Source organism: Podarcis melisellensis, assembly GCF_964234715.1.
Source record: "Podarcis melisellensis genome assembly, chromosome: 11".
Taxonomy (NCBI): Eukaryota; Metazoa; Chordata; class Lepidosauria; order Squamata; family Lacertidae; genus Podarcis; species Podarcis melisellensis.
In genome coordinates this window covers 47,063,531-47,085,648 of record NC_138543.1, presented here as the reverse complement: position 1 = coordinate 47,085,648, position 22,118 = coordinate 47,063,531, and the positions used below count along the sequence as shown (strand labels likewise).

General features: G+C 40.9%; 1 protein-coding gene across 1 annotated transcript; it reads right to left on the bottom strand.

The window, feature by feature from the left end:
* Positions 1 to 837: 837 nt before the first annotated feature.
* On the bottom strand, positions 838 to 13,183 carry C1QTNF3 (C1q and TNF related 3). The gene is made up of 6 exons (XM_081930098.1): positions 12,407 to 13,183; positions 8,539 to 8,647; positions 6,084 to 6,238; positions 4,249 to 4,371; positions 3,641 to 3,759; positions 838 to 2,907 (listed from the first exon to the last, which is right to left on the bottom strand). Exons 1-6 carry the CDS (start codon positions 12,719 to 12,721, stop codon positions 2,748 to 2,750), a joined length of 981 nt encoding a protein of 326 aa, XP_081786224.1. The 5' UTR covers positions 12,722 to 13,183; the 3' UTR covers positions 838 to 2,747.
* Between the last annotated feature and the right edge of the window lie 8,935 nt (positions 13,184 to 22,118).

Genomic DNA, 22,118 nt, shown 5'->3' with positions numbered 1-22,118 from the left:
ATACTGGACTGAGGTTACAGACGCTTCAGGTTACAGACTCTGCTAACCCAGAAATAGTACCTCAGGTTAAGAACTTTGCTTCAGGATGAGAACAGAAATCGTGCTCTGGCGGCGCAGCAGCAGGAGGCCCCATTAGCTAAAGTGGTGCTTCAAGTTAAGAATGGACCTCCGGAACGAATTAAGTACTTAACCCGAGGTACCACTGTACATGGTACATAACATCTGTTAAGACCATATGAAGAACTGCAATAAAAACTGCATGGCGGCAGCCCTTTCAGTAAAAGCCAGTTCTCCGAAGCCTGTTGGAACAAGTCTTCCCTTGCTAGAGGAAGGAAAGCAAGGAAGGAGCCAGTCTAGCTTCTCTAGGGAGGGAGCTTCTCCAGAATCTGGGAGCAGCCACTGAGAAGGCCCTGTCCCATGTCCCCCACCCAGCGCACCCAGGGCCAAGCTGTGAGGGTGCAATCCTAAATAAAGCTTACTAGGGAATAAGGTAAGCTTCATTGAGCTCCTTGGGACTTACTTCCAAGGAAGCATGCACTGGATGGAGTGGTGTTCCTTGGAAATGTTATTACAGGCAACTCCCCATTTACTGGGTTGTGTGGGTACATTCCAGACCTCAGCGAAATGTGTGGAAATGGGGAACACCCTTGTGGTTTGCAAGTCAAAGCCCAAAGCAGCTGTCCTTGTGAGTCAGAGAAGCAATGGGGCTTTGTTGAGGCTGCTCAGCCTCCCGCCTAACAGATGACCTACTAGATCTCTTCATCCAACGGCCCATTGGGTCCAATCAATATTTTGAAGTATTGGCATTAGACCCAGCTTTATAGTACAGTATGCCTGCTGAAGAATATTTACAGTGCTGAAGCTGCCTTTTATGTTTCTAGACAATGAATAATCAAAGGAAGAGACCAGAGCATTTGCATTTCTGGTTCTTCATTAGATTGCTATTTTATTTGGAGGTTCTCTCCTGCAGATGGCAGATAAGCATATAATTTCTTTGAAGCAGGCGTAATTGTGTTAGATTTTTTTCCTTCCTTTCCCCCATCTTCCTTGACATTCAAAATGTTGTTCAAATTATTTCGAAAAACAAGCTGTGATAACAGGGAATACATTCTGCAAGGCAGCTTAAGCAAAATTACCAGCTTTGTCTTGGGAGCATTTCATGTGAAATAAACAAAAAAAACCTGGTTTCTATAAAAGCTCACACTACTACAACAAAAGATACACCTGTATGAGAATGGCCAGTGTATATTCACATCATGCCATTGTACACACCACGACACTTCTTAAGATCCTGCTGGTAGAAATATAGGTAATAATAACATGGAACAAACTGTATTAACTTTTCTTTTAAGGTTATGTTGCACTGACAATGTATTTTTTGTGCTTCAGTTCTTCCCCAGAGCTCAGCAGGAGTATATCTTTCTGAATACAATCCTGGCTCTTCCTATCTTGCAACCACTCCTAAAGAGTTCTGAAAAATCCAATATGGGTTATTCATTCGGCCTTCTCGATTTTCAGTGTACTGAGGAATCAGTGTGGTATACTGGTTAGAGTGTTGGACCTGGAAAGACCAGGGTTCAAGTCCCCACTCAGCCATGAAATCCACTGGGTGACCTTGGTTCAGTCACCATCTCTCAGCCTAACCTACCTCAAAAAGCTGCCCTGATGATAATATGAGTTGGGGGAGAACAAAGTATGTCGCCTTAAGCTCCTAAAATCTATATCTCACCTTATAAGAGAAAATAATTTTAATGTTGCATGCAAGAGATTTGTCCAAAGTGGTCTTTAATTAGTAAGTGATCAGTTTACAAAATAAGCAAATAAACACATTCATGACAAAAAATTCAAACTTGTTTCATTCTACTGAGCTAGGGTCAAAATACTTTAATAAGAACTAATGACAAATTGATTCTGTTTTTTAAAGCATGCAGAAAAATTGCTGATATACTTTAAAACATGAAGATTTTCATTCGTGCAAACTAAACAAGCCTACATAGTAAAAAATAGTATATTCTCCATTCTACAAACTCCATTAAGTAAAAGTACTTGAATTTAGCCAACATACCTAACCATTCATACAGGATGAGTAAATCCCTTTATAGACAATTCAGTTTAATTTAGTTGTAGATCACCCAAAGCATACAAATCAAGATTTGAGCATTTATAAGGACAAAGAAGGCAAAAATTCTAAATTATTATTCTTCATAAAGTGGATGCACCAGTTAGCAACTAATTTTAACAATTCAGAGGTCATGTTGTTATAAATTTATTATGGAACAGCTATGCATATGCACTTCCATATCTGTATTTCCATACTGGATGTGGTGCAGTGCACAGACTAGGTGTGCTTCTGATTTTTTGTTACGGATGAAGGAGCTCAGAAGCACACATGAAGTTCCCAATAACTTCTGAATCAATTTGAAAGAAGAAAGTAGACCCTGTATGCTGAACAAATCCATACAAGTGTGAAGCCACATTGATTGGGGCCAAAGGCTGTAATCATCACAGCATTCAGCTATCTGGAATAGGATTTCAGATTTCAGTGGCATCAGGGCCATAGCAAGGTAGTGTGGTAAAACAACAACAACAACAACAAACCCATAAGGAAGCAGGCCTAACCCGTCTCATACCGCTTCATAGATTTACACCCCAGCATACTGGTTTCAAAAAGGGCCCTGAAGTACGTTACCATGTTGTTCCAAAGGATAGAGAAAGCAAAGAGCAAAATCTGTCTTAAAATGTTAAGTCTATTTGGTTTCAAAAAGAAGAAACCCTGCAAAAGTGGAAAAGCGTTGATGATCCCCATGGAGTGCTCCATTGCCCATCCGCAGCCAAACTTCATCTCCCTTGGCAAGTTTAAGCACTGCGCTATTGCTTGATGAGTCAGTTTTACCTTTTGATTCATAGCTAAGAATAAAGAGAAGACAACAGGTCAACTTTCTATCTGCACATTATTATTTTGAACCAATCCTCCACTGTGGAAATAGGAGTCATGTTTATTGATTTTACTGATTCTGTTATTTTAATCAAGCCGTTTGTTTCATTTGTAACATACCCTAGGAACTTATGAAAGGTGGGAGAAAAATTAAAAAAAATATTGGGGGTGTTCAGGACCCAGTATCCCACTAAGTCTCACTGCTCATCTGTAATCCCCCTTTCCTAGCATTGCTTTGCAGCACTGAAGCAGCAGGTTAGGTGTTTAGGAGCATTAATTGCCTAGTAATGTAAAGTTCCAGCTGCAATCTTATTCAAATAGAATATAAGCAAGTTGATTTAAGGCAAGCATCCCCAAACTCAGTCCTCCAGATGTTTTGGGACTACATTTCCCATCATCCCTGACCACTTGTCCTGTTAGCTAGGGATGATGGGAGTTGTAGTCCCAAAACATCTGGAGGGCCAAATTTGGGGGTGCCTGATTTAAGGGCAAACCTGCCATTTTCCAAAATAGGCAGCCATACACCAGGTTATATTGTCAATTTAGCCCATGGCTGGGTGTTCTTTGTGGCCTCAGCTCTCCTACCAAGGTCTTGTACATCGCCTGCAACCTGACTGAATGTGGGACTTTGAAAGCCAAGTATGTGCTATCCCACTGGACAAAAATTTGGAAGTGTACGAAGTCCAGAAGTGCCAGTCAACTCACCTGTATAAGCTGAAAACTGTATTGCCATTGTGCATTAAATAAACATACACTTCCTCTACATCCTCATGCTTCATCATGTTGAAGGTGAAGAAATACACCCCTGAAAAACGATAATACAACTGATTAAATTCTTTATACAAAATAGTTCAGATGAGACAATTCTTACACAAGTTACTGCCCTGGCAAAGAATGTAACATACAAAGTGTTTCTGCACATGTCCACTTCCAAGAAAACATGGGTACTAACTACTAAGAAACTGGTTTTGATTCCTTGCATACCAATCCCTCTCTGAAACCTGTATCCTTGCCTAATTTTCTGAATTCTGTGAAGCCACAATGACTTCAATCAAAATAAAAAAATGGAATATTGGGTGAATCAGTGATCCATAATATATTGTTAGAGGTGTAAATTGCATTTGCTCTACTTTCCTCAGAAAATAACACACCTCATGCCAATTCCAATTGTATGCATAATTACTCAGAAGACCCTCTTAGTTCAATAAGATCAATTTCCATGGTATGTACAATTCTGGCCGTAATCAAGCCAGTATTAAGAAGTCTAGCTGATATTTCTATAGAATCTTCTATTCTTTATACTTGCCATTCACGGGTGCTCCAAATCGACCAGTCATCACGTCAAAAAAATTTCCAACGTTGGTTTCAACACTAGAGAAGATTATTCCACTGTTCTGGTTACTGAAATGGGTTGCCATTGAAGCCATAAACGCAACCTATACAAATACAGCTTATGTTTAAGCAGTAGTTACCAAGTAGGACAAAGACAAATTGGAAGGCATGGTTGGCTCAATCCGTTCCTTATGGGCATCTTCCCCACTTTGGTTTGAGACATATTTGCTTTAATTTCCTAAATGTACATTTAGGACCTAGGCCAGCTCTCAGCAAACTGTAGTGATAAAAGTCTCATTGGTTTATGTAAGAACAGAACTATTCATGTGCAGAAAATGAGACATGTAGACACATGACTGCAGGGTAAACAGCTTGGTTTGAAATTTCACTTTAACACAAAAATCACTGTAGTGACTGGGTCCCCGGGGGGCGGGGGGAAATTTCTGCATCAAGTGCCATCTCAGCCACTGAACAGTTATGAGGAAGGAGGAAGAAATGAAGACCTGAGTTGTCTTCAGTTTTGTGCAAGAACTGAAAAATTGCAGAATACATCTGTTGAGCATAAAATTGACTTTCTCATTTTTAAGGACTAGGAATTACAGAGGCAATGCCTGGGGGCATCTTAGGTGCCTAATGAAGGCTACAGTTCTAGATAAACTTACCTGAGCATATGTAAGACTTCTAAGACAACATTGTAGAAGACTGGCCTGCCCTGGAAGTGGGGCTTCAGCACATAATAAATTGTGCAAGTCTACCTAATAAGCTTGGTTTGTTTGTTTTTTAAAGTTGCAGCATTCAGCTTTTTGGGGGGGGGGTTGCAGACTTTTAAAAAAATGCTTTTAGTGCAGAGCATCCTCACAAAATGTGGCTTTTGTCTACATAACAGCATTTTGGCATAAGCCATTAAAATAAAACCTTAACATTAATTATGGAGGGACTTGAAAAATATGCTAAAATGTCTAAAATTTTAACTTTTACAAATTAGTTAAGCAAAATACAACTGAATCCATTTAATTTATCGGCATTATTTAAGTTGGCTATTGGAATGACAGAGGAGGGCTCAGTGAATTCTGCAAAATCTTTTTGCAGTATAGAAACTTTTAAAAAAGGACCTCAAAGAGCAATATTTCCCATTTTCATCGCATAGATTTCTCTAGTACCGTCCATTCTGAATTACTAAAAACTGAATTCCTTTTTTGTTCCTACTATGGCTGCTTTCAGACTGTTATGTTTTGGCTTAATAAGATAAGAAATGAACAAACCTTATGGCCATTTAAACAGTCTGTTCATGCAAGCCGGGGGGGGGGGGGGACAGGATTCCCCAGCTGTTTATAGTTTCCTGTCTTATCAGAATCAAGAAACTGGTTAACAGATTCAAAACAAACCAGAATATTAAACCAACTTCAAACGATGACTTACTGGCTTGTTCCAAAGTGTTAACAATAGTTTGTTGGTTCTTTCAACTTAGGAAACTATAGTTAACTGGAAACTTCTAGGTTGGTTGTCATCATTTCTCTCAGAAAGGAGGAGATCATATCTCAGCTCATTAAGCAAATATATGATCCGTGAAGTGTGGACTGCCAGTATTGGTGAAAGGATACTATTTGTGGAGACTTTTTCCACTCTCCAGAAAAGATTGCCGCTAGACAGAATGGTATGGATCCAGTTCATGTCCTTTCACACATATTGTTAAGTGGTGGCACCTAACCCTGTGGACTAGCCTCCTCTCAAAAATTAGGCATACACCAACTATATTGGAGTTTTGGCAAATGACCACTCTGGATGCAACCCCATTGATGTTTCTAAGGAAGTTTACCTGAAGTTCTGGAGGGATGCCAGGGTAACCCTTTTCTCCCTTCGGTCCATGATGGCCCCGCTCTCCTCTCAGTCCAATGTCTCCCTTGTCACCTTTGTCACCTTTTGCTCCTTCAGTGCCAGGTGCACCATTATTTCCATTGTTTCCATGGTTTCCTTAAAACAAATAAAGGGATTTTGTGTGTGTTTCTTAGTTAAAAGCACCACCCCTCCCAATTTCATTTTCTACTCTTTTGTCCAGAACAAATGATTTAACAGTAATCCACCTCAAGACACTTGTTCAAGTGTTCAATTTTCTATTTCTGATTTCTAAGAAGCAGAAAAGCAGGTTGGGCACTGAGAAGAAACTGCATGGCTGGAAGAGCGTGTTTTATTAGGGTCTGTGTGGGAGGAAATGTAGAGCAGCAACAGAAACCAGCATGAAGCATGAGAGCAACACCCATTTAGCCATCCATTCCAACAACATCTGGGGGCCTCAGGTTCCTAATCCCTTCACTCATGATATTACAAGAAAGTAAACATTTTCTCGACCACATATAAAACAGCAATGATTGAAGCTCTCCTTGTTTGGCAATGGGTGAATTCCCTGGAAACAAACCATATCTTCATGATTACCGTATATCTCATATGTTAGTAAGCCTCAAGGCCTAGCATACTGTGGGCTGATAACATCATTGGCCACCATTGGCGCAATAGGCCTAAGCCTGGGTATAGTGAGAGAGAGAACATGGAGCAGGGGCCTTTCTGGACTTGTTCCAGAGACCTGATGGTTCCACAGAAGTCTGCATGAGAGAGACTAAAAAATAACACTGTTGAGATTCAGACAGTTCCAACTTTCAGCATCAGTCCCATATGTGGGATACAATTTCTGGGATAAATTTAATCAGTCAGTTGCTTCTGAAAAGACTGTAACAATGGCTAGAGGAAGAATGGGGAATCTTTTTGACCTAGAGGGCCATATCTCTCAAAGTTGCCCTGAAGGGGTAGGGGAAACAGCAGCCAACCATGATTTAACTCCAAACATCATCTGATGTGCAGGTGATGCTCCTGGAGTTTAATCCTGCTTTCTGAAGGGATCTGCTGCGCTTCAACCGACCCCATACTTCATATTACATATAGCATCAGGTGTGGGGCAGGAGGTTGTGGTTTTGAGGGAAATGACTTTGTGAGTCAAATGAAGAGGCCCAGAGGACCAAATTTGGACCACAAGCCAAAGGTTCCTCACCCCTTGGCTACAGTAATGATCAGGTAGACAACTTGAACCAAATTGATAGTCTTTAAATTAAATAACATGAAAAATGTTTAGAACTTGCATGTGGAACTGAAAATAAAGGGTTATAGGAAATGGTATCCCTTGTGCTGTTGGGAGATACTTCTATCAGCTTAACAGGAAGGGAGACAATTTTCATCAATTTCCCCTTCCCGCTATAGTCCCATCACCACCTTCCATGATGTTCTTCCAAAGTTCATCTAGAGCCGAAGGTGGGAGCACATGGAGAAAAGGAATAAGAGAAAATCACTTCCTTCCACCGATGAGGACCTCTCTGGAATCAAAGAAACTTCGACTAATACAAGGGACACCACTGGATACAACCCATATCCTTTTTAGTTGCATGTTCTTTGAAGTTCATGATTAATTACATTAAGATGCACATCATTTTCTATGTTGAGATACCAGATTGAAGGGATTGTATGTACTGCTTTTTAAGTTAATGCATTGTATAATCTAAAAAAATTACACCATCCTTTATTAGGTTGCCAAATCCCATGCCACTTCAGTCATCATTGGACATTTCTGTGCTTATGACTGAAATCATATACCACACTTTTATGGAATGAAAAGTTGGTGGCTGGTTCACATAATAAGCTCTATTCATCACTGTTGGTTTATACCAAAGGAACCACGCAATTTGTACTTCTTCTTTTTTTGCCATCCAAAGCTGCTTATAGAAGCACTTTTATGCAACTATGTCATACTTTTATTACTGGAAATTCTTATTGCTAAAGTACCAACAAAGAGCTAAAGAAAGTCTGCTGCACTATATGGCCAGGATGTCAGACCTACTGCTGCTGCCAATGGCTTGTGGTGTGGGCGGGGGAGAGGGACAGAATAACAGTCTGGTTGCTACTTGCATGTTGTGCAAACACTCGCTGTTGCATAAACTGAGCTTTTAGGGCCAGAGCTGCATGGTTGTTCGCAAGACAATGCAAACAAAAACTCCCGACCCACTTTCCCAAGCATGCATCTGGCATAGGGACTGCGGGAATGAGCTGAGAAGGTGGATAAGGAAAAGAACAAGGCAAGGTTTATCACTGTACCAGACCTTCCAGCTCCATAGGAGCCTAGGAGTTTGGTAGGAGCATAGTGCAGCACAGTATGCCTGCTGTTACCTTAGCAGCCCTCCAACAACCTGAAGCACTAATGTTTATGCAACTTAAACTCTAATTTCCTTTACCTGGCATTCCAGCAGGCCCAGGGGGCCCTGGTGGGCCTTGATAACCCCGAAATCCAAAATCCCCTCGGCAGCCACATTCTGGTGGGCTTTGAGGTCCACTGTGTATCGTCTGCCAATACAAAATTCAGGAACAAAAACATTTTATAGAATATATCCACTGCTGCACATAGAGGCACACATACAACAAGGTACTAATCTCCTGCATGTATATTGCTACAGCCATGCTGTTTTGTGTGTGCCAAATAGATAGAGCTGCCTTTCTCAGTTCTTCTGTTGTAAGCTGTTTCCTTTCAGGCCATCAGTGATTGGCCTGTCAGGTCCTTTGTCAATTCTCTACAGTGGAAATCCACATCTCAGCAAAAATATATGTGCAGCAGAAGTGCTAGAGAATTTAAGAATTGGCCCAAAGAGATGAAGTTGGTTGGGAACATTTACAAATAAGTTTCTAGTCAGTGGAAGCAGCTTAATGGACTGATTGATACTGTTTTGAAACTGGACCTTTTTGCATCCATGCTCACTATTTTCTGCCTGCTCATTGTGTGTGTGTGTGTGTGTGTACATACATTTTTTATTTAACAGGATTTGTAAACTGCTTAATTATAAAAATATAAAATATACATAAAATACATTAAAGTTACTTATAAAAAGTCAGAAATGGAAGACGAGTTGGCCTATTTCTTTTTCAAAATACAAGTAAGATCAGCAGTTATAAATTACATTATAAAAATATATTAAAATGCTTGTCAACTTTACATATCTGTAAATAAATGTTTAGAAAATTATAGTGCTGCAACCTAATCGAAGAAATTGTAATTAATCATTTGAGCTTAAGTTTATTAATCAATGGATCTATCGATTAAATTTCCATAAATCTGTATATAACCCCCCTTTTAAAGCAAGAAGTGTGCTTTCTTTGTTTTTACATGATAAATATGTTGTAACAGGCATCATCTTGGAAGAAGCATTGCCTCCTGTGTGTCAGAAAGAAGATGGAATCGTTTTTTAAAAACCTGAAACCCCACCTTCTTTTAGTCACAAAAGTTTGATATCTGGTGGTATCTTATAGTAATAAATAAAAATGCATTCTTGCATGTAATAGCACAGTCGGTAGAGCATGAGACTCTTAACCTTAATCTCTTAATCTTAGGGTTGTGAGCTCCGCATTGTGCAAAAGAGCACTGTGCTGTAGACGGTTTCGGCTAGGTGACTCTTGCAGTCCCTTCCAACTCTACCATTCTATGATACAGACACTGCTAAATGCTCAAGGGAGGTGTGTATTTGTGTGTAGGAAATACAGGTAATAACGGGGATCTGCTGGAACCCAATATAAATTTCATGAGCATGCATTCCTTGAACAATTTTTCTGTGTTCAATCAGAGCAGATGTGGACACCGTTGCACCAGATGGAACAGCCATGAAATTTGAACTTAAGCTTGGATTTTAAATTGACAGTTTGCACTTGGGTAGAGATAGTCAAGCGCTATGCATGGTAACCAGAACTGAAGGGTGAAAGTACATTTAAATTGCCTTTTCTTTTCTTTTTAGCAAAATACATGGGAACAGCTGTTGGGAAGGGATTGGTTCCCTGCTTTTGCTGAGAAAAGCACATTCGAGACTGATGCAAGGCGTGTGTGTTTTCTAATCTGCTTGCCTTGTTGCACTTATCTGAACTAATCTCCATGTGTTGAACAACAGCTTCCTTTGTTAATTACTTGTCTGTATTTGCTATCTGAAAATCCTTCAGTTGGTCATTAATATTTACGCAGGCAGTTCCACTAATCAGTACAGATACAAACATGTCAGGAGGCATGAGAACAACCAGTCATTAGCTTCTTGCCTTATAAGTTAGCCTGATGAGCCAAGGGCAGAATCTGGAAGAATTAGAATATTTGCTGCCATGTCTTTCTTACCATCTATATTAGGGCCATAGAACATAATACATGCAAGTGCAGCCCAAAAGTCCTTTTTGCAGAGAAGTGCATGGGGTGCTTAACCCTTTCCCTGCCCTTCCTCTGAATATTTCCTTCCTCTTAATATTCGATCACATGTGGCTCTTCTCCCATAGAGGTTTTCCCAAAACATATCTCAATCCACAATCCAATTAAGTCAAAGTATTTGGATTTAAGACATTTCAGTACCATTGACATCAATGGAGCTAAAGTCAGTTTTACTTTAGATAGCTCTTTTGCTTCAGTTAAATCCAGTTGTGAAGTATCCAGATTTTTACCCTCTTGGTTGACTTCACAGTCCATACAAACTGATGTTATAGCTCTTGCAAGTACTATTCCAAATGTGGCAAAAGCGTTCAGACCTCCTTGCCTCTAACTTGGTTGCAGATATCACTTCCATTAGAGGCTGGACTGGCTTCAAGAGTTAATAGAATGTTTTGAGTACAGGTAGTGGTTCCGCATTTACGGAGGTCTGAGATCAACTAAATTCATGAGGTCAGTCCTTAAATATGTGTTGTTAATTTTTCCTTTAAAAATGCATTAAAAATGCTAAGAAGTCTATGGTGGTATACTTTAATCCAGGGATAGGGGTTGATGCTGTTGGGCTCCAACTCCCATCAGCACCAGTGACTATTTTCAATTGTTAGGGGTGATAGGAGCTGAGGTCCAGAAGACTGCAGGAACCTTATCCCTGTTTTAATTTCTCCTGCTGGATGAAATAAACGTTTCTGATTATTGTGTCACTGTGCAGCCTTCATTGTTATAATTTTTAAAACAATATGTATGTCTTACTGTTCACCACTTTTAGGATTCCCCCCCCCATTTGATAAATAAGCAAGTTTCTCAGTAATTAAATAACACTTAAAAGAAAATAATCAGTATGTATCTATATAAATAAAGTATATTTATATGTGCACAGTGTTAAACTGTCTAACCTACTGCTCACTTGAACTAGAGGTCATATTTTAAAGCCAATTTTAGTTGCATTGGTCATCTTAAATGAAAGTCAGGTGAATCATAATAGCAATTAATAATAGTGAAACATAGAAAATATATCTCTAATGCAAGGCTGACTGAGTTGAGGATGGAGTCAAGAACATGTTAAATAATCTCATGCTAACTGAACAATTTTCTCTGTGTTATAAATTCACCGGTCCATCAGCCTTTTGGTTTTCCTTCACCACTCTTACACAGCAATCCTATAAAGGGCTACTCAGGATCAAGCTCCATTTTCAACAGGGCTTACTTTCTATTAAGTGTGTATAGGATTACAGCCTTAATTATATAACATATAAAATGCATTGCAAACTCCTGAAGAATATATTTACCCCCCAGAATTATACAATATTTCATTTAAGTCTGACATGGTTGATAAAGAATTCAAATGTTTGCACATTGTACAGAATTTGCATATTGAATGAATAGGAACTTTTATACCCTGGGTTTCCAATAAAACTGTAGTTTGATATAGCCAAAGTTATGCAAGCCTTATTCATTTCAGTGGGAATTAGGAGCACTTAATTTTGACTGGATTGCAGCCTTAGGCTGCAGTCACACTAGGCTGGGGAGTAAGATCCATTGAACTCAGTAGGACCAGCCTCTGAATAAACATGCATAGGATGGGACTGTTAGCATGTTCAAAATACCCTGATACAATGAATGAGAAAATTAATGTAAAGGCATTTGGTTGCATGCAAAAGACAAAGTTTACTCTGAATGAAAAACTGCTGGAAATCCTCTGTAACTATCCTGTCTTACGCTTGCTTGCTTAATTAAACAAATTTGCACAAATAGTCACAGTTTGAGTATGCATTTTCAATAAACCACTTCTTTAAAAAGTAGCGCTGGTTGTCTCATATAGCAAAACAAAATCCCATTCATTAACTTTCTAAACGTCGTAGAATATTAATTCAGAGTACCTGGACTCTGTTTGAGGTAGTCTGTGCTACATCATCTACCTCTGGTTTCAAGGCATTTTGGTCAGGAGAAGGGCTATTACCATCATCATTCTCAACCGTCCACTCAACAAGTCGACTCCGCTGTCTGAACAATTCCCTGCTGCTGGAACCTTTTTGACCAGTCTGGTGGTGACTTTGCAAGACTTTGGCCACTGGGTTATTATATCTTCTGCTCACCTCCGTGTCTTCATCTTGGCACAGGCAAAAGCGAAGCAACAGAAGCAAAGCCAGGAGACTCCAATTGAGGAAATCCTTGGATGCCATACTATTCAACATAGCAAGGTCTCAGGAGTTCAAGTGCCTTTTAACAAGGGAAAGATCTGCCGTTGCCGTGATGTGGTCTTTCAGGCTATTCCCCACTATTAAGCCTGGCAAGAAGACTTGGTTACCGCAGCTTTATATGCTGTGTGCAATAAATTATACTATGAAAATGTCAGAGTGGCAGGAACCTTCATCCCAAATCGGTCATGCTTCCTTAAACAACCCAGTCATTATTCACCGCATCCCACCACTGCAGGGAAAATTGATTTGTATGCTGGAAATGGCCACTGTATAAAATGGGCAGCTGTGGTTCCTATTTGGGGGCACTGACAAATGTTGCTCCTTTTTGGCATGTTTTCACTTTAGTGTGATGAAATGAGATGGAAATGAAGAACATGTGGCAAATGTTTTAAGCCCCTTGATTAGACATGGAAAAGCTGGGAATTCAGACTTTTAAAAGGTCTTCTGGACTTTGGATAGAGTCTTCCAGCCTTTTGCCAGAAACACACACACATGAACAAAACACTATCTGTTCATTCTGGAAAAAAATATATTAATGTACTGGCAATTAGGAAACAAAAGCACAAAGGGAGATTTTTGCCCATGATTATGACTTGCTGGTTGAATCTTTCTACACTTACTCCCTTTAGAGCAGTCAAATGTTTGCTTGTGTGCTAGTTGCGGATGGAGACTGGGAAACTGGAGGCTGAAAACAGACAGTTGAATTCAGGCTCATATTGAGTCCCAGTTCCCAGAGCAAAGCTTGAGCTTTCCGCTTAAACATCTCCCCCCGCCTCTAATTTCTGAAGTTTTTCTAGAGGCTGTTGCCAAACCAAATTCAATTTTCCTGCCAAGAAAAGATAGATGAACATGAACTTAAGAAGCATGTTTCAGGCTTATAAATGATCATGTCCCTATAAAATTACCCCGTGATTGTAATCTGTACTTACATTGAACCACATTTTGTCCATTTATTCAATTTAGAGAGATGCTTTTGGAGCACTTCACAACCTCATTTTAATGTTCCTTTGAACTTACCCACAAATAAACATCTAGGATACTGTACTAAAAATACAAGAGACCCTCCAGAAAATATTTCCAACTTCAAGTCATTTTACGAAATAGAGGGTTTTCATTGGAGAACAACATACCTATAGATTAGAGATGTCATCTGCCTTGATCTTCTCTGGAGCTGGATGACCAAGAAACCATGTCCAAAGTCAAATGTCATATATACAGAGCGGGTGAGAGACAGAAGGGAATACACAGTGGCTCAGCTCTTTAGAAATATCTTGTGTAATGCCATATAGCAGAGACGTCCAACTCCCAATGGACTGCAATCTACTCACAGTATAATAAACTGGCAGTGATCTATCCATTGTCACTTTTTTTAAAGCAGCCACAGTTGTTGAGCTCTTTTGGGAAAGGCAAAGTTGTTGAGCTTTGTTGGGGAGGGGGGGAGATATCTGAGGGTCCAGAGATCTACCAGGATCATCATCATTGTTTTTAATTTGTATACCGTCTTTCTATCTTACACTACTCAACACAGTTCGCAAGTTGAAGAAACAAAAAATGTACATCTTAAAACAATCTAATGCAATACAAAAATGTGATAGTAAAACAAAACTTTAAAATAAGAAACCTACATCAAAAAGTTACATTCAACAATGATTAGAATAGTATAAAATAATAATATCAACATATAAAAGTTAAACAGAAATCCACGCAACAGTTACAATAAATAATTTCTAAACTATAATTAATAAAACAACGGCAAACCACAGTACATAAAAGAATACAATACAAATTGAGTAGCAGAGACTAGAGGGTGGGGCAAGGCAGGTAGAAGGAGGCCTTGCCTGATGGAGTCTCTTCCCTCACCTGTTGGACATACCTGCCATATGGCATAGAACCTACCACTGAATAAACATGCATAGGATCGAGCTGTTAGCATGCCCCTAACACACTGATACAATAACTGAGAAAATTAATGTAAAAGCATTTGATTGCATGCAAAAAACCAAGTTTACTCAATGAAAAGCTGCTGCTGTTCCTCTGTAACTATCCTGTCTTGTGTTTTCTTGGTTAATTAAATGAATTTGCATATAGTCACAATATCAATATGCATTTTCAATAAGCTATTTTTCTTTTAAAAGTACAGTGGTGCCTCGCAAGACGAAAATAATCCGTTCTGAGAGTCTCTTCGTCTAGCGGTTTTTTCGTCTTGCGAAGCATCCCTATTAGCGGCTTAGCGGATTAGCGCTATTGGCAGTTTAGCGGCTTAGCGGCTATTAAAGGCTTAGCGGCTAAAAGGCTATTAGCGGCTTAGCGGTTTAGAAAAAGGGGGGGAGCAAAAAAAATTGCAAGACTCACAAGACGTTTTCGTCTTGCGAAGCAAGCCCATAGGGAAATTTGTCTTGCGAAGCGCATCGAAAAACAGAAAACCCTTTCGTCTAGCGGGTTTTTCGTCTTGCGAGGCATTCGTCTTGCGGGGCACTACTGTAGTGCTTTATATTATGTAATCTGAACTGGTGGCAACTGACCAGGATAGGGATCTTGGAGTCATGTTGGACAGCTCAGTGAAAATGAAATTAATAAAAGGCAACTAAAAGAAGTGAAAGCTACCTAGCTGGCTGGTTTGCCTATCGTTCATGAAGTTGCAAGAGAAATTGATTTTGGGGAGATAATTTGCAATGAAAAAGGCCAGGGAGAAAAGTGGTTTAAAGGGAATTGCTGTTTTTGTAAAATGTCTGCAGCCATGCAGATCCATTCGAAGCTGAGTTCTGGGAGATTCAGGACAGATAAAGGAAGCCCTTCTTCACACAGCACAGTCAAAACTACTGTAGAGAATTCACTACCACGAGACGTGAAAGCCACCAACTTAAATGGCTTTCAAAGGTAATTAGACAAATTCATGGAGAATAAGGCTGCCATGGGGGAGCAACAGCAGGAGAGAGCTATTGCCTTCTTCTGGGCTTCTTGGCATAGCTGTCACCTTACAGATTTGAAAATAAGGGATCAGCAGCCAAAATATGGGATTTTCAGAGCACAGGTATGTTCAACTTCTGAGCCCCTCCGAGCCAAAGGCAGAAAGCCCAGCCAGCAGCCAAACGAAGCCTCAAGCGCTGGTTCCCACAGTGCAGCAACCCGGCAAAGCAAGGAAAAAAACAGTCACCTCTCTGCTGGGAAGCGCTGAGCAAAGGCGAGTCCCCAGGCAATGCAGCCGATTTGATCGGCACAAGGCATGCAAGCTCCACCCCCCAGTCGTTCTTAGACTCCTTATTGGGTGAGCAACGCAGCCAAGCACCACAGTTGGAGCCTCCCTCCTCCCTGGCTGGCAGGGAGGGAGGGAGGGAGAGGAGCTGCTTCCTTTGAAACCTGGGAAATTTAAGGGACATCATCAATAAGGGACAGCAGCGGAACACAGGGCTGGGATAAGGGACTTTCCCGCCAAATAAGGGACGGTTGACAGCTATGCTTCTTGGAGGCATCTGGTTGAACATTGTGGGAAACAGGATGTTAGGCAAGAGAGATGTCTTGGTTTGATACAGCAGGGCTCTATGTTAAATTCTTAAGTTGCAATTCTCTGTAAATAGCAGTATGAAGTACTAGTTACAAAGAAATTCAGATTTTAGGAGCTATGACCATCTCATTATTCTCCTCCCCCCATTTCTTAGTAGGAACTGGATGTTCTTGGTAGCCAATAGTTAAACCCCAGGAGTTCATAGACATATGGATGAGTCAGAGAAAACATGAATCCTCTTGGCACTTAACAATTTGATTCAGCAAACACAGGGACAGCACTGCTGTTTTCAGCTGGTGATAGCAATTTAACAGCTTGCCAAATGCTGTTCTGGAGTTTCCTGTGGCATTAAAGTGCAAAACGTTTCCAGATGAGTAATGCCCATTCATAGCACACATAAACGGGGAAGGGGGAGACGAAATCAAAGAAGGTATGGTTTCATGGAATGCTTGCTTGAGCAGAATCTGAAATAAGCATGATTTTGACACAAAGGCTGGGATGTTCCTTGCACCCTAATTATTGTTACATGCCACTCCAATCTCTGCCGAGCAGCAGCAAAATTCCAGGGGTTTCCAGCACTCATTCAGGGTTGTGTTTCCTCTAGGAGTTTATTTATATGGGGTACTTTGGGAAGTTAAAATGGCAGCTCACTGGCACCCAGCACTGCTACTGTCCGGTGCTATTGCCAGGTGAGCATGTCACAGTCCACCAATATATGGGGTGGTTCACCAGAAGATACATTGCTCTGTACAGCTTCAACCTGAAGCCAGCTCTCTTCTCTCTACTGCACCAAAATCTGCCAAATCCTAATTCCCTACCCACCCTAAATTACCAGGTCCCAACCTTGACCCAGCCAACGGGATGACCAACCAAAACAACCCCTTGAGTCTCCCAAGTGATTAAGAGAAAAACCCAAACAAATTGACTAACAGAAAGGAAGCTATCAGGCAGTAGAGTGACATTTTAATTTTGAGTTCTGTTTTTGTTTAAAACATATGGGATTGTGACTCTTAAACTATTGCCTTTATAAGAAATAGGCTGCAGAAGGAAGAGGGAATTCTAGGACACACAGAAAGACAGACATTATTTTAGCCACAAAGATAGAAAAGTTTGGATGAAACTTCCAGATTGGATAGATGTTGGTTAAATTTCCCCATTTATTTCTGTGGGTAATTGTGACTTCTGCCCTGGGATAGATTTAAAATTGACTTCCTTCCAGTGAAATTCTCTATCCATATACAGTGGTACCTCAGGTTACATATGCTTCAGGTTACATACACTTCAGGTTACAGACTCTGCTAACCCAGAAATAATACTTCAGGTTAAGAACTTTGCTTCAGGATGAGAACAGAAATTGTGCAGCGCCGGCTCAGTGGCAGCAGGAGGCCCCATTAGCTAAAGTGGTGCTTCAGGTTAAGAACAGTTTCAGGTTAAGTACGGACCTCCGGAACGAATTAAGTACTTAACCCGAGGTACCACAGTAATGAAATGAGCCATTCTTGGCTTTTTCTTTTTTTAAAAAATGTGTTTTTATCAATAAATACATTATTGATAACAAATTAATTATGTGAACCTGGAGAGGGGAGCATAAAAGCATTGGCTAGGCTGTTTAGGCTTTCGCACAGCTCAGCAATATTATAATTATTATTATTAATTTTATACTTCCTGAACATTTATCTGTACCATCTTCAAAATGTGGTTAGCCTTCCCATAAACATGTGTTCGGTTGTTTCTGATCTTTAGAAATGTAATTGTGGGAAAGGGAACTATAAAATTTTAAACCTCCTGATCAAATTGTACCAGATGTTTACAGCAATCTGGACCCAAGACCAGAAAAATTATTAGTTTCTACCTCTTTAGTAGGGAAACAATGACTTTTCAGGTTTTTATGTGTGTGTGCAAATCTAATATACTGTAGTTTGATCAATAGGTGTCAGTGCTTTAGTTTTCTCTCTCACCACTCCTGTCACCAGAGGTCAACAGATTTTCAAACCTAAGGTTGCTGCTTCTGCTGCTGATTACATTTATCAGCTGTTGTCTAATATAAAAATTATCAGAGCGCCTTGTCAGGTTGCAGCTTTTTAAGTAGTTCTGGTCCTTTGCCTTTTGCATCAGTCTGATATGCACCAGTTGATCAAGTGAAATATTCTCTGTCATTCTAGCTTCATACCTGGAAAATCTTTGTCTGCTAAATTTAATGTGTCAAACTGCTGTGAAGGAAATGGGAGCAGGACCTGGAAAGAAAGGCAGACGGATAGCAAACCTGTTCAAATCCAGCAGTTCTGCAATCTATAATCATGACATTTCCAAAATACAGAGCCTTGGAGATTCCTGGTTAATAGGAGGCTGTTGGGCAGACACCTGGTTTCCCAAACAGCAAATTTCCTCAGTTCCTTCCTGAAACGATCCAAGCCACAGATTATGGGACAAAATCCAATGAGTAACACCAGAGCTCCTTCTCAGAAAGTTGCCTGAAATGCCTCAAAAAGCCAAAGCAAACAAGGCTGCATGCTGGTAAATTAACTTTTTCTATTGCATCAGATATAGCTCAATGGAACTGCCAATCAAGAAAAAGTTGGCCGTATTTTGCTAAGCTGGCTGCTTGGTCAAGGATGATTGGTTGATTTATTAGGAGACATTTCCTGAATGGGCAGTCTACCTGCGGGTTGGGCTCTGAGACCAGTTTCTGCCTATACGTGTGGTAGAACAGAAAGCAGTTGCAGTCTGATTTTGAACAAGGAGTGAGTCAGACAGCTGGGATGTCCCCCCCCCCGCCCCGGTGTTAGTAGTGGTGGTGCAGATGCAAGATACTGTTGTTCTTGGTTATGCTGCCTTCTTTAGAAGTCTGCTTGCTTCCAATATGTTTCACAAGTATATTTGCAAATAAAAAAATATTAAGAAGAGACGCCAATCCTTCAGTGGTTTCTCTTATAGGCAACACACAATGATAAACCATAGTTCATAATCAATGATGATTAATGCTCCTAACTGTGTCATCCAGGGAAGGAAACAAGCTAGAATCTGGCTCATCATGACATGCAAAACTCAAAATGTAAGCCAAAAAGAAACTTTGGCTTCCACTGGTGGTTTATTTGGAGATAACGAAGCCACAACGATGTGTTCACACATCACAATGACCCAAACTCTGTGTTGTTTCCTCCCAAATATGGCATGGAAAGGAGCAGGGAAGGTTCAACCAGTGTGGTGTAGTGGTTAAGAGTGGTAAACTTGTAATCTGGTGAACCATGTTCACTTCCCCGCTCCTCCACATGCAGCTGCTGGGTGACCTTGGGCTAGCATACTTCTTTGAAGTCTCTCAGCCCCACTCACCTCACAGAGTGTTTGTTGTGGGGGAGGAAGGGAAAGGAGAATGTTAGCCGCTTTGAGACTACTTCGGGTAGTGATAAAGCGGGATATCAAATCCAAATTCTTCTTGAACCACAGTTTATTTTAAATTATGGTTTAAGGTTGATGCTTGCATGGAAAGATGCTAGGTCACTTATCTCACTCTCAAAGGTTCTCCATATGCATTGTTGGAGTGTTGTGGCACCAAGCAACAGGGAAGGGGCTCCCAAGCGGTTGTGTAAATGAATCAGGCCTTCAACTTTGGCTTAAAAGAGCATGTCACGGTGATTTACTGATATTTTGTGGGCTGCTCCAAGGGACTTTTTGTATAATAATTCTTGTCCATATTACTAACTTGACAAAAAAAATACCACATACTAAACACACACACACACACACACACACACACCCTTCTTCCCTAGCTGTTCTTTGCTGATGTTGGAACTTCAAAGATTTAGCCAATTAGGCTCCCTAGTCATGACCTCCTGTAACTTAAACCGGGCATGTCTCTTCTTGAGTTATAGGTGACTGGCATCTTCCTACGCCTGAAATATTTTCCCAGGAAACTCCTACCAGAAAAAAAAAGACTGCCCTATCCTTTCCACCCCCACTACAGCTAAGCAATGGTGCTTGAGTCAGAAGTCAGTTTAGTAAGGACCGTGGGAGAAACAGCCATGCAGGCACCATCATCAAAGGGCTGGGAAAGCATCTAAGCACTAAGCAAAGGGATAGACTTGTCTCCTTCAAACCACAGCTACAGCATTGCATTGTGTGCACCCAGGGCTGGATTAAGACCTTTAGAGGCCCTAAGCACTTAAAAGGCTTTGGTGCCCCCATATATATGTGATTCAAAATATAAACAATAGTAAACCATAAAATGCGGGACGCGGGTGGCGCTGTGGGTAAAACCTCAGCGCCTAGGACTTGCCGATCGCGTGGTCGGCGGTTCGAATCCCCGCGGCGGGGTGCGCTCCCGTCGTTCGGTCCCAGCGCCTGCCAACCTAACAGTTCGAAAGCACCCCCGGGTGCAAGTAGATAAATAGGGACCGCTTATCTAGCGGGAAGGTAAACGGCGTTCCACGTGCTGCGCTGGCTCGCCAGATGCAGCTTGTCACGCTGGCCACATGACCTGGAAGTGTCTGCGGACAGCGCTGGCTCCCAGCCTATAGAGTGAGATGAGCGCTAGAGTCTGGCAAGACTGGCCCGTACCTTTACCTTTAAACCATAAAATAATTTTTTATTTTTTGAAATGAAACAAAATCTACTGTAAGATGGAAAGTAATGTTTATTTTTGTATACTTCCACTTTATTACTTGAATTTTTTTCTCCTACTGGCAAAGTCTTATATCAGATACTCAAAACTAACCTTATGTAATACACCAGATTCTATACTTAGAAGATATAAAGCACCCAGCCTGCCTTGTTGCATAGTTATTCTGTTGGGATTTTTAATATACCTCAGCCAAGAAAACGAATACTCAGCAGAGCAATTTGTGACCATTAATATTAAAAATCTGGCAATGGAAAATTTCTGTGGTGCTCCCTTGCCTTGATGTCCTAAGCGTGCTTGTTGTGCTTAATGGTTAATCCAGGCCTCGGTGCACCACTTCAACAGTGTAGCAACTCCTAGAATCAGACCATATGCCTGCAGAATTTGTCCCTTTTCTCATTAAAACATCGCTTCTGCATGAAAACTATTTGTCACAAGTCTCAAACAGGCAGCAGCTGTGGAATGTCCACCTTGTGTCAGCTTTTTTGGTTGCCATCTGTTTGCTGAGCGAGTCTGTTTAAATTGTTTCCTGGGAAAAGAACTGATTTGAAATAGGATTCTTGCCAGGTCACGGCCATGAGGGCAATTCAAGTGTTAGGTTGAAGAAATCCGGACTTGTGTGCATTCCTTTCTAGTCATGTAGTTCAGCAACAGTTTTGCGTGGTGCACATTACAGTGGTATACCAAAAAAAAAAGGCAGACTTTGCAGTGTGCCACTAAATGCAGCCTATTCTAAGGAAGGTGAGCCAGGGCCCTGGCATTATTGATCAAGTGGCAGGGAGAGCCAGCAGTGCCCAGATACTGGAAGAAGCCAAAAAATATTGTGATTTTTAAATGGATAGTGTGCACACATACAAACACAGGGCTACTACAAGCCCCACATTGGGCAAAAGATTTCTGCATTGCAGGGGGTTGGACTAGATGTCCCTCGTGGTCCCTTCCAACTCAATTCTATGATTCTATTAGGAAGTGGGAGCTGGACCATAAAGAAGGCCAATCACCAAAGAATGGATGCTTTTGAATTATGGTGCTGGAGGAGACTCTTGAGAGTCCCATGGACTGCAAGAAGATCAAACCTATCCATTCGGAAGGAAATCAGCACTGAGTGCTCACTGGAAGGACAGATCCTGAAGCTGAGGCTCCAATACTTTGGCCACCTCATGAGAAGAGAAGACTCCCTGGAAAAGACCGATGTTGGGAAAGATGGAGGGCACAAGGAGAAGGGGATGATGGAGGATGAGTTGGTTGGACAGTGTTCTCGAAGCTACCAGCAT